Source organism: Hydra vulgaris, chromosome 08 (assembly GCF_038396675.1).
Source record: "Hydra vulgaris chromosome 08, alternate assembly HydraT2T_AEP".
Lineage (NCBI taxonomy): Eukaryota > Metazoa > Cnidaria > Hydrozoa > Anthoathecata > Hydridae > Hydra > Hydra vulgaris.
Window position 1 is genome coordinate 13892730 of NC_088927.1, and position 13019 is coordinate 13905748.

The window sequence follows — 13019 nt, forward strand, 5'->3', positions numbered from 1 at the left end:
TCTCTAAATTGTTGTAAAACAAATCAAAATGTTGATTTGTTTTACAACAATTTAGAGAGCCTGTACACTCGTTTCCATTTCGAACTACACAACATTTGGAATGTGGATGAGACTGGACTAATTACAGTTCAGAAACCAAAATTAGTAAGCTCCAAATCGAAAATAGTAGCTCCAAAAGGTGTCAAACAAGTGGGAGCTGTAACAAGTGCAGAGAGGGGTAAATTAGTAACCTTGTGCTGTGGAGTCAATGCCTTGGGACACGCATGTCCTCCAATGTTCATATTTCCTAGGGTCAGGTATAGTGAACGAATGGTAGATGGAGGTCCCCCCGGCTCTGTTGGAGCATGTCATATTTCTGGCTGGATGACAAGGGAGAACTTTTTTCTATTTTTGAAACATTTTGTGAAACATTGTAAACCAACAGTTGAACAACCAGTTGACCTTAGCTTCATTTGAATTTCAACCGTCGACATCAGCTCTTTCAGATTCGTTAGCAATATGTAAGGAAAATCCAGTAGCTTCCACATCTGCTGGAACAATTTTTTGTGTCAATAGTCAAGCTATAGCCTTGTTCTATGTGGTACGGCCACTTCCTAAAGCCGGACCACGCAGCCAGAGTAAATGCGGGAGAAAACAGGGCAAAACACGTATTTTGACCGATACACCAGAAAAACTGGCTATTGACCTGGCAGAACAAAAGAAAAAGAAAAAAGGAGAACAAAAGTCTAAATCGGTTACAGCCATATCATAAAATAAAACTGTAAGGACTTCATTTTTGAATTCAAATGAAAACATTGATGATACTTTCTGTCTTGTGTGTGGTGAGCCCTATTCAAATAGTAGATCAAGGGAAACTTGGGTTCAGTGTGTAGACTGTAAATTGTGGCCCATGAAGAATGTACAGATGGTACTCCTGCTTTTATTTGTGAAAATTGTTTAGAGTGATTAAAAAAAAACATCTTTTATTAGTTTGTTTACTTAATCTTTTGTGTTTGTTTACCTGTTTACCTAATTTTTTGTTTGTTTACCTAGTCTTTTGTGTTTGATTACTTAATTAGATTTTTAAAGCTTCATTTTCAAGTCTTATTAAATGTACCAACATGCCCCATGGTGTGTATCAACTTGCCCCAGCATGGGGCAGGTTGATACACAAATCTTTACCTTACTTTTTGTGCTGTATTTATTTTAATTATGTTCTAATCAATAAAATTGTGGTACTAAAATATGCAGGATACTTAGTGTAACATATACAAATTATTATTTCCACTCTAAATATAATATTTAGCTTTTAATGTCAGAAAACAAAAAATCAACGTGCCCCCCTCTCCCCTAAAATTCAAACTTCACTCAAGAAAGAAACTTTTTATAGAGGGACTCCAGCCAAACTATGACCTATGTGTGCCAGAAAGCAGTAAAAATAGCTAAAGTTCGTCAAAACCTAGCATTAAGCATAGTTATCTTTTTAATTGTTTGTCAAAATTTAATTGTATTAACCAGAATACAGTTAAATTATGCATGTACAATGTTTTAAAACGTGTGGTACCTGAAAAAGTATGCTTTGTTTTGCAATCACTGGTAGACAAAAAATGTTTTTCACTTGCAGATGTCAACAATGCAATCAATAGTTATAACTATTCAGTTAAAATAAAATTTGTTTGATGGAGTTTAATATAGAAGAACATCATGCTCATATCCTGAAATGAGACTTATTCTACAACACCATTTTATGTTACATTATCAATAATTTATGGCAAAGTATGGGCCTTTAAACAGACACTGGTGCATTCAATTTGAAACAAAACATCTATTTGCTAGGAACTTGCTTGTGTTATTTGCAACTTTAAAATCATTTGCAAAACTAGTCAACTTAAACAAGCAAAAACATTGTTTAGTGCGTCTTTGTATGCAGATTATGCACAAATTGGTGTATGTAATACAGTAATTGAAAAGTAATTTTCAATGTGGACAATCGTGATGAAATATGCATGGCTCAATCAGTTAGATTTTGTTGCTATGAAATGAAGATGGGTTGTATGTTGTGCTATGACATTGTGGTAATTCTTCCAGAGTTAGGAGAGCTAAAGTGCATTGTTTCTCAGCAAATATACTTTGTAACCTATCCAATTGAAACATTACATTTTCATTAACATTTCCACTAATTTAAAGTTAAGAAATTAATTTAAATATACTACTTGTTCGGGTGACAGAATAATATCAAAAAATGAACTTTAGAGTAGTGTAGCACATAAAAAAAAAACTGCTTTAGGGAGAGGGGGGAGGGATTGTTGGTTTTGCGACAACTCATATGGAACTTGTAACTGAATTAGTTACAATGTTGTGACAAGAAGGGGGTCTAAAACAGTCAAAAATTGTGCAACATAATTTGTGGACCACCCCGAATGTTGCTAAAAAAAGAAATAGTGTTGCAAACATTAAAAAAGGAATAGTGTAAATAATAAAAAAGAAATAGTGTCACAAATAGTAAAAATGGAATAAAAATATAATATGCTATATTTACATAACTGTTAATACATATATATAAATATTATATATATATATATTTATATATTTATATATATATATATATATATATATATATATATATATATATATATATATATATATATATATATATATATATATATATGTATGATATGATATGATATGGTACAGTACTTTCATGTAAATAATAAAAATTTACATGAAAAATTTTTAGAAATAAAAGAAATCCATTTGTTTTGTTAATAATAAAAGACTAATATTAAAGTTTATTTGTCTTAAACCAATCAGAAACTTGTATCAGTTCTTTAATCATATTATGAAATAGTAATGTAATATTGTTGTGAGATAAAAGTAAGTTTGTGTCATTTGCAAACATAATCCTCATTAACTTTTAGGCCTTAATTTTGAGGAAGATTGTTGATGTAAATAATAATAAGAGGACCTAATATTGATCCCCGAGGATCTCCACAAGTTATATCAAACAAGTTTAGTAGTGATACATCAACATATACAAATTGCTTTTATTTATTTAAATGAGGGATTCTAAATCCAGATTTTGGAATTTCGGAATTTCGAAATTCATTTATTTTTATTAAATTCGAAATTCCGGAATAGAAAGGAACCAAATTCTGGATAATTCAGATTTTTATACTATTGCTTTTTCCGAATCCAAATTTTTTTTTGTTGTGCTTAAAAGCGAAAACCAATGCAAAAAGCTAAAAACTGTAACACATTTTGTTTTTATTGAAACAACAGCGAAAAAATTTTATTGTGAAATTGTGAATAAGCAGGTTGCGTGAGTTTACACTAGTTTTAATAATATTTATCATATAATATTTATTATATAAGCCCAGTTGAAAGCATATTAGGTTGGTTATATTGGTTTTAACGTTGCATAGATTTATTGTGTATACTTAATTTTAATCTCTAGGATGTCGGATCAGCATAAAGAAATTTTTATAGATGTATTCAAAGATAACTCATCAAATTTGGTGTGGAATTATTTTTTACGAGGGACAAAAAATCAAATGGCAAAGTGCATAAAGTGTAAGCAAATTTTAAAGATATTGGGTGGATGTACAACACCAATGCATACCCATTTGCGAGCAAAGCACAACAAGGTATTTAACAAACGAAAATTTGATAATGATTCAAGTGTTACACGTGCGAGTGCTGTTAATTTAAATAGAATAAGCAAAACTTTTATAATTGATTTTTATAATTCAAAAGTAGACCAAAATTTTGCTGCAGTAATATCTAGAATGGTTGCCTCAGACAGATTATCTTTTCACATTTTTTGTGCTTTAGACAATTTGAGAAAATGTTTAATAATGCATGGATTTGATGTTCCTAAATCACCCACTAGTTTACAGATGGTTATAATTGACTTCAGCAAAAAAATTCGCCAGTCAATAAACACAGAAATTGTTTCCCGAAAATAGAAGATGTTTTTCAGTGTCACACTTGAGTGGACTAAACCAGCGTTTTATGAATGTTAACGTACATGGATCAGGAGGTCATGTTTGAAATTTGGGGCTGTCTTGTATTAATAGCTGATTTGCAGCTGAAGGTTGTGTAAAGTTTTTGGAAAAGAGGCTTTAAACTTGTTAATTAAATTGTCACAATGATACTTTGTGCATTTTGACTGATGGTGCCTCAATGATGCAAAAAGTTGGTAGATTGCTACCTTGTAAACAAATATTATGTTTTGCTGATGCAATTCAAATTGCTATAGTGATTTCTATAAAAAACAAACTGAAGTAGAGGAAGAGGAATATAATAGTAAAAGTGAAAGTGAAAGTGACCTAAATCTTGAATTCAATGAAGAAAATCTAACTGATGATGAGAATGATGAAAATGGAATGCAGGTTGACATGGGAAATGAAACTGATGATATAAAAACCACTGAAAATTTCAAGCTACAAGATTTGATCACTAAAATGTGATAAGTTCTTAAAGTATTTCGTTATTCACTTTTAAAGAATGAAGTGCTTCAAAAAAAAGTGAAGCAAGATCCTTAAAAAGATTTAAATCTTGTGTTAGATTCAAAAAATAGATGAAGCAGCAAGTTGTTCATGCTAGATCGTTTAAATGTTTTAAAATTTTTATTAAAAAAAGCACTTATTGATACATAAATTTATATGAAATGGAATGGGATAATGTATCACAGATATCAAAAAATTTGATGCCAGTAAAATTAGCTGTAGACGCGTTATGCCGTGCTGACACCAACTTAATTTCTGCGGACGCAATATTTATGTTTATGTTACGAAATTTAGATGAGGATAACAAAATTGGCCTTGCACTGAAAAAAGAGCTAGAAATTCAAATTATCCGGAGAAGAACTATTTTATCTGATGTTTTACAATATCTGCATAATAGAGATAGAGGGAAAAAAAAATTTATAATAGTATTTCAGTTCATTTTAAAACAGAAATAAATAACTTTATTCTAGCCCTAGCCTGACATCTTTATAATGAAACTTTTCCGGAATTCGATTCAACTTACCCTGAGTCTGATCCTTATATAGAATCTGAATTTGAACCTTACGAAAGTAAAACTGAACCATAAAGAGCAAAAAATCCAGCAGTCACTTCTACACCCGAGAACAAGAACTTTAAAAAAACTATCAATTCACTCAGCAATACAAAATGAAATTAAATTTTGGGACGAAAGTCAGTCGCGTGGACCACTTTTGGAAAATATTTACAATAATATGTTGTGTATTCCTCAAAATAAAGTGTTGAAGCTGAGAGAGCTTTTTCCGCCGCCTGAACATTTTCGACAAAAATCAGGTAATATAAAAAATGTATTAATATAAATAATATATTTTTTTCAAAATAAAAAGTAAAATAGAGAAAAAGATAAATAGTTGTAATGTTTTTTTTTTTCTAAGTTCTAAACATTCTAAATATATATTTTTATATAAAAAAATTATTTGTAAAAAAAAAAATCACCCTTTATTTACAAGTTCTTTGCCATAACAATCTTTTTTTCCCTGAGATGAAAATCCTCAATCATCTACAGGCCAATAGTTGTCAAAAAAAAAAAGACAAAAGTTTTTTCTTTAAATGACACGATGATACGATGTTGGTTGTGTATACTAAGAAGCTTTTTAAAAAATTAGAATTAAAAAAAAAATGTTTCTAAATATTGATTTATTTTTTTCATTGAATTTGTTTTGTTTTACTGAAATATTTTAATTATTTGAAATACTTTGAAACTTTTTTTTTTCTATTGAACTTTTTTTGTAATTCCGGAATTTTAATGGAATCCTGAAGTTCACTTCATGTAATTCCGAAATTTCCAGAACCCATTTTTTAATAAAAATTGGATTCACTAATTTAAACTGCTTTTTATCTAATTTAAAACACCTGTACTGTAAATCTTTTTTTTTCCTCAACCTTTCTTTCCATGGCTAAATTTTATTGGCCAAATTTTTACTGGGCCAAATACTTTGCTTTTTTTGTGTTTTCTTTATTTCATTTTCTTTTTCCTTTTCATTTTTTTTTTCTAATTCTTTTCCATGGTCAATTTCTTGGCCATATTTTTCATAAACAAACTTTCTTAGCCAAAATTTTCCTTGACCTTTCTTTCCATTTCCAACTTCCTTGACCAAACTTTCCATGACCTAAACATCAACCATGTAAATAATCTGCTTATTTTTTAAACAATACTACAAATTAGTTTGTTAGGTTGATAGGAATATTTTGTTACAAAGAGAATATGGACTAGAATAATTGTTTTACTTTAGCGATTGTCAACAAAATGGTTTTTAATATTTAAACCACAGATTATTTTGTGACATTAACAAAATATCTGTTATACTTATGGATTAATTGATTGTATTTAAGTAATGGATAGAATCGGTCAAATTAGTACTCTGTTAAATTAACAAAGAATTTCATTGGTGCAATACTAAGGGAGTAGTTCATAATTGTTTCATACATTTTAATGGATTTTTCTTTAGAGTGTCACAAAAAATTTTTAAATCTCTAAAAAGTATAATATTAAATCTATACCTGTGGTATGTAGAAAAAGAGCAGCCGTATCAATATCACGTTCAGTAAATTCATCTCCTTTGCAACTCAGAGATTTTGCAATTTCAAGTATGTCTTCCCTATTAAGAATAGGAATATCATTTTCTTTATAAAATTTTCTTTTTTTCTCAATCTCAGAGTCTAGCTTCATATAACTCTCTGGAACCAATCTTCCCATAAAGTTTTCATCTGAATTTTCACATTTCATTTTTGATGCTACTTCATATATTTTTGATTTTAAATCACTCATGTCTGAAAAAATTGAATAAAGAAAAGTTTATTAAAAAGATACTGAAAACAAAGTTCATTGTATCAGACATGAAAATTAGGCTTGTAAAAAATATAAAATATAGAAGTTATGCAAATGTCCAGATGAAATCATTAATAATAGGAGTAAAGGTGTGAGCTATACTTCTTTATTCATAATATTCTAAATTTACTAATAATTTATTTATCTAAATTGTTTATATGCTTATAATTATTTCCTAATATCAAAATCCATCATATTCTGATAATAACCAAATATATAATTATTATATATAATAAGCTCGTTAGAATAATATAGAATAATACTTCGGAAGTAGGAAAAAGATATGAGAGCTATAAAAATTTCTCTGGTTTGTTTTATATTTTATGATTAAGTAAATACTAAATTGAACTATTGTTTTAAAATAGTAGCTAAAGGAACCATTTTAAGGACTTCAAGAAGAGATATATATTAAATTTTTAAATCATATTAAATTTCAATTTTACTTTAAATTTTCTAATTTATTTTTAGTTCATTTAAAATTTTTAATTTTGTAAATAAGTTGAGTAAAAAATGAGTAAAAAAATAGAAATATAATACTGTAGTAATTTTATAATTTTACATCTGAAAAAACTAGTGTAAAAAATAAAAATACAAAAAAATAAAAACCATTTTACATTAATTTTATATTAATAAAATTTATTTTATATTAATAAAACAATTTAAAAGTTTAATTTTAAAATTTGATTAAAAAGTTTAGGTAACTCAAAAATGGTAAAACAATTATTCATCTTCTGTTTGCTGGAATAAAAATAGAAAAAATGATTTCTGAAACAATGCAAATTTTCAATACTTTAAAACTTTGATACATAGACTTAAAAAAATACCTTTTGCGTAGCTTTCATATTTAGGATTAAGTGATAAAAACATTAAAGCAAATTTATCCATGAGATTATGATTTTTCTTATATGCTGGAGTTGATTCGAAAAGATTATAGATTTCACTTTTCATTTCATCTTTCACTGATTTCAAATCATCTTGTAAAAGATCAACTTTGGTTGCAACAATGATCAAAGAAAAATGTATAGACCTGGCAAAAAGGCTTTCTAGCCAAACCTTTAACATTTTTACTCCATTAAGTTTTTCATTGATATCCCATAGCAACAAGTATAAGGATGAACCAGACATAAAACATTGGTGTGTAATGTAGTATTCTTCTTGACCAGCAAAATCCCAGGCACGAAAATTATAAGTAGGCTTTGATGGGCGTGTAATGGTAATATTTTGAATATTGATACCTAAACAAATTAGTGTCAATAACTTCAGTGAGAAACTAAAGCTGTAAGGTAAGTAAAAAACAAATTTAAAAATTTAATTTGTTTTTTAATTTTTATTCAGATCGTTTTCTTTTCCATTCAGATCTTTTTTATTAACCAACTATTAATCTCGATTTCTGAAAATTAAACTTAAATAAAAATAACTTTAAAATGTGTAAAAACAATATTCTAGAGAAATTTTGAATAATAAGAGTAAAAAAAGAATTTAAAAGAAATTGTAAAAAATAATATAAAACTATTGTGTAGGATAAAAAGTATTATGCATTATTTCAAAAATAATTAATTTATTATTTATTTTCGTTTCCATAAATAATCTTCGACAATATAGCTGATTGAGATGCTAAGGAGTGTCTCTTAGCACTCCTTAGTAGTAACACTATGTTGGGTAAATGACCCAACACTTGTCAGATATGCTCAAATATCTTTAGCAGCTCCAATTTTACAATGTAAGGATGGACATTGCTAAGAAATAAATAAACTTTGTATTGCCTAGGAAATATTTTAAATAGTTTCTTATGAAGGTTGCCCATTTGAGCACAGTAGATTGCTTTGGCAGAAGCAGTTTCCAGTACACAAGGCTGTGCATTCCCACCTAACCAAAAGCAACACTTTTTAGGAGTGTAAATTGACTTTTGGAGTTGGTTTTGGTGGTTTTTCTGGCCCTAGCCACAATGCACTTCCTGGTGTGGTTTACATAGAATACTCAATTATTATTGAGTATTCTATGTAAACCACACCAGGAAGTGCATTGTGGCTAGGGCCAGAAAAACCACCAAAACCAACTCCAAAAGTCAATTTACACTCCTAAAAAGTGTTGCTTTTGGTTAAGTGGGGGGGGGGGGGGGGATTGGGGTATGCATTTTGCCCACTAGAATCTGAAAATCCTAAAATACCTCAGAAATTGAGGACGTTTTTTTTTTTAGGAGTCACAAAGGTGGTGCAAAATACAAAAATATTTTTTTTTTATTTTGCACCACCACCAAAAATACCTGGATCCATTAATGTCTGCTGATGACATGGTTAAATCAGTTAAACATATATAACAAAGGCTAGAGATTCTTTTATATGTCAGCTAGCTAACCTACACTGTCCTCCAAAATAAATATTTTGACGAATACCATAAAAAAGAATAGTAAAAAGTAAAAACAAAGACTTAAATTATTTCAACTTGAAAACTAAAGAAACCTTTAAGAGTATACCATCAAAAGCTTATCAGATCAGTAAATGATGGCATATTGATTGTCTTTATTATATCAATGAGGCATAGAATCAATAAGTTTGTCAATTTGAACATAATTTATTTGTGACCAGGAAGATTGAGGCTCCATGTATGATTCTTCAGCATTTTTAAACTGACCATGTAAACATACATCGTGAACTTGTTTCCATATATTTTTGATTTTAAAAAGGACATTAAGCAGACCATTGTATAACACAAATTTTATTTGTATCGAACCATACTTTAACAAGTTTTATCATTTCTTTATTGTCCAGTTGCAACACCATCTACAAAAGGTATCATTTGGTTTTTGAGAATTTAATTATATATGTGTTTGTCCATAATAACCTTTAATTGAAAAGAGTGATCCCAATCAATAAAATCTTGAAAAGCATCCTCAAACCATCAAGTTTATGCCACCTCCATGTTTCACTTCCGTAAAACATGGAGGTGGCAAAAGCTTCTCCTCCTCTAAGGCATTCCACGGTGGTGGTTTTAGTCTCTTGCTGTCTGACCGTTTCATAATCTACTGACTGATCATTTTACTGTCTGGATCTCTCACGATAAACTTGAACTCCAACCATAAAATTTGTTTCAATTGCACTACCGTCCGATTGTAAACTCTAAATGCTGTTTATGGTGCTTTGCTGATATGAATGGCATTTTGCTGCACAGTAACTCTACAACTCTGCATCATCCAAACACTGCAGTACAGTATTTTCTGAAATATCAAGTTCTGATTTGCTATTTTTATCTTTGGCACTAGCAAATAGATTTTTTTTCACATAATAAATAATTTTACAATCAAGTTTAAAAGTTTAAAACCGCTTTTAAAATTTTATATTTTTTACACAATAATAAAAATAACTCTGTGTAGTTCCAGCATTATTATCATCAATAATTTTTAATTTGAAAATACAATTATTTTTTGCCATTTGGTCATCTTCCAGGTATAACTTTACTTAAGGTTTCTATTAAACATGCAACACAAAAGCTCTATGTAACGCAAAAGACTAATTATAAAAGCATTTTCCTTAATTAAAACCACAACTTTAAATGAACAATTTATAATTAAACTGCAATACTGTTTAGCAACTTGTCAGTTTTATAATAAAATAAAAAAAGGCGATTTCTTTTTTTTTTATATTTTATAAAAAAGATAAAACCTTGATCTTTTTAATAAAATAAAGGTTCCCATAGTCTTGAAATGATAAAACTTTTATACTAAAATATAATCATATAAAAAAAAGTTAACTAATAAAGATTTTTAAATTTAAATTGATTTTTAAATATTTTAAACATTTTTATTTTGTGGAATTTTCTTTAGCGACACTTTCCTCCAAAAGAAAACTTTTCCACTTAACTAATGTTAAATTCATGTGATATCAAAACACTGAGCATGGAGTTTTTTCCCATTTTGTGAAAGTGGTGTTTTATTGTACCACTCCGCTGTGTAGATAAATAATTCAGCACAATGTGCTGAATTAATAATTAGTTAACTAAAAGCAGCTAAAAAAACTAAAAATATTAAAAAGAGGAGGAGAAGGGCTTGCGATTTGCAAAATTTTTGCATAATTGTAGAGGCAGTACTGCTTCACAATTTGTTACAACTGGGGTTGGGGTGGGTTTGAAAACACCATAGAAGCAATATAAATATTAAACATATAAAAATTTGTTAAAAAAAAAATAGTTAAGAATGCATCTTTTTAATAAACCTGTTGTGGATATATCTTCATCGTACTTTGTTTTATTTTGAAGTCGATGAAGAAGAGTTGTTTTTCCTTGCTTTGAAAATCCAATAATCATGAGCTTCATAATATAATAAGGAACTGAAGACCGTGAGCGAGCAATCAGAAAGTTTTTTATATGTGATGTACTCACATTATTTAAATAATCGAGTGGAGGATCTTTTATCTAAAAATCAACCAAAAAACAAAGGTATAAAAAGTAGATATCTTTTTTGTCTTTTTAATGAACATTTTTTACCATATAGCGTAATGAATAGCGTAATATAGCGTTTATGAATAGTATAATATATATAGTGTAATGAATAGCGTATTATAGCATTTGAATAACGTAATTTTCATGAATGTCCTGTAAAAAAAATATTTTTTAATGTTTAACTCTCATGGCTTCATGATTGGGACAAGTTTTTGTGAACATTATCAGATTGTAACATTTTTTTGAGTCACTATAATTTATCATTTGAATTAAATAAAAACACATTACGACATTTTAAATACACTTTTAGTTTACAAGTTTTTATAATACCAGTATTAATAACTTTTTTTTGTGGGTTGTTTGACTAATTATTCAACTAATTATGCAATGCAATTAACTAATTATTCAACTAACTATGCAATTAACTAATTATATCAACTATTTATGCAATTTTGGGAAGGGTATAAAATGAGAGAAGGTTGATGCACGGAGAAACAAGTTAAGTGCCGTAATCTAACTCGGAGTTTTTTGCTCTACCACTACATCACTAACACATGCACACTTGAAGTTAACAAGTTCGTTGTATAAAGTGTATTAGTAGAAATATATTCAGCCTAAAAGAAATTGTTATTTTTTAAGTAAAGAATGATCAAAAATAAAGTATAATTTTTTACAGCATAAATGAAACTTTATATAGTCTACTCTCGCATTTCAGGGACCATTTTATCCATAAAAACTCTGGTTAATTGAACAAAAAAACTAGAAAAAGAAAAAAATAGAGTCTCTGCTTATAAAAGATGCTTTTCTCTTGCAATTCACTATTTTAAAAAAAATCAATTACAAATAACATTGAAATTAAGCGTTAGTGTGGCACTTATTGCATTCGGCTTCGGAAATATTGTCGATCACAAAAATTCCTCAAGGTACTTAAATATCCAAACCATTTTGGAATCAAGATTCAGGTTGATGTGAGCTTGATGGAATTAAATGTATTTTATTCATTCAATAAATATTTATTTAATTAATATTTGTGCTATTGATATAAATAGCAACATAATTAACTTTTCATTATCAAGTCAAGAATATCATTGAATAATGAATGTTTTTATATATACCAAGTCTTGGGCCTAGGTCACTACAGTTGAGGAAAGTTGAGGAACTCTCTAATTTTTCAGCTCATTAATGGCAAAAAATGAACACTAACAAACAAAGCCACTGCACAGAAAAACATATAGAGCACATTACTTCCAGATAAGTGGTGGGTTTGCAATTCATACTTATTTGACATTTACCTATTTTTAAATTAAGTTACATTTGTATTCTGTGTTTCTAAGCTTGTTATTAGAAAACATGCTAGCTTCTGAAAGTTCAATGTGCATAATTTTCTGTAGCAATACAGCTACAGAAAATTATGCAACTTTCTTGGATCTGCTGCCTTTTTTTCATGAAGGAATTTTTTTAGAATGATAATAATTTTTCGGGTTATGCCAATACAGCAAGCCAGGGGCGTGGTGGCCACAGAGGCTATGCGAGATTACCGCATGGGCTTTTCACTTTTTTATTTAAATATGGGCCTTTTAGCACTTTTTAATCCAAGTATGGGCCTTTTTTTTTACTTTTTTTGACATTCTGAAAAAAATTTATTTATTTTTAAATAAATAGATTTTTCAGAATGTCAAAAAAGTAAACTAATTGGCATTTTCAGAAAAATATGAAATACTTTTTATTTATAA

The 13019-nt window shown here is 28.6% G+C and overlaps 1 protein-coding gene across 1 annotated transcript in view; it reads right to left on the reverse strand.

Annotated features, from left to right (window-relative positions):
• The window catches only part of LOC101237119 (leucine-rich repeat serine/threonine-protein kinase 1), a 72198-nt gene that overhangs the window by 20556 nt on the left and 38623 nt on the right, over positions 1-13019 (reverse strand). The window contains exons 4-6 of the mRNA XM_065803127.1: positions 11061-11259; positions 7677-8087; positions 6525-6794 (exon numbers count right to left, since the gene is read on the reverse strand). Of these exons, the coding sequence (XP_065659199.1) occupies positions 6525-6794; positions 7677-8087; positions 11061-11259 (880 nt within the window). The remainder of the gene's footprint in view (positions 1-6524; positions 6795-7676; positions 8088-11060; positions 11260-13019) is intronic.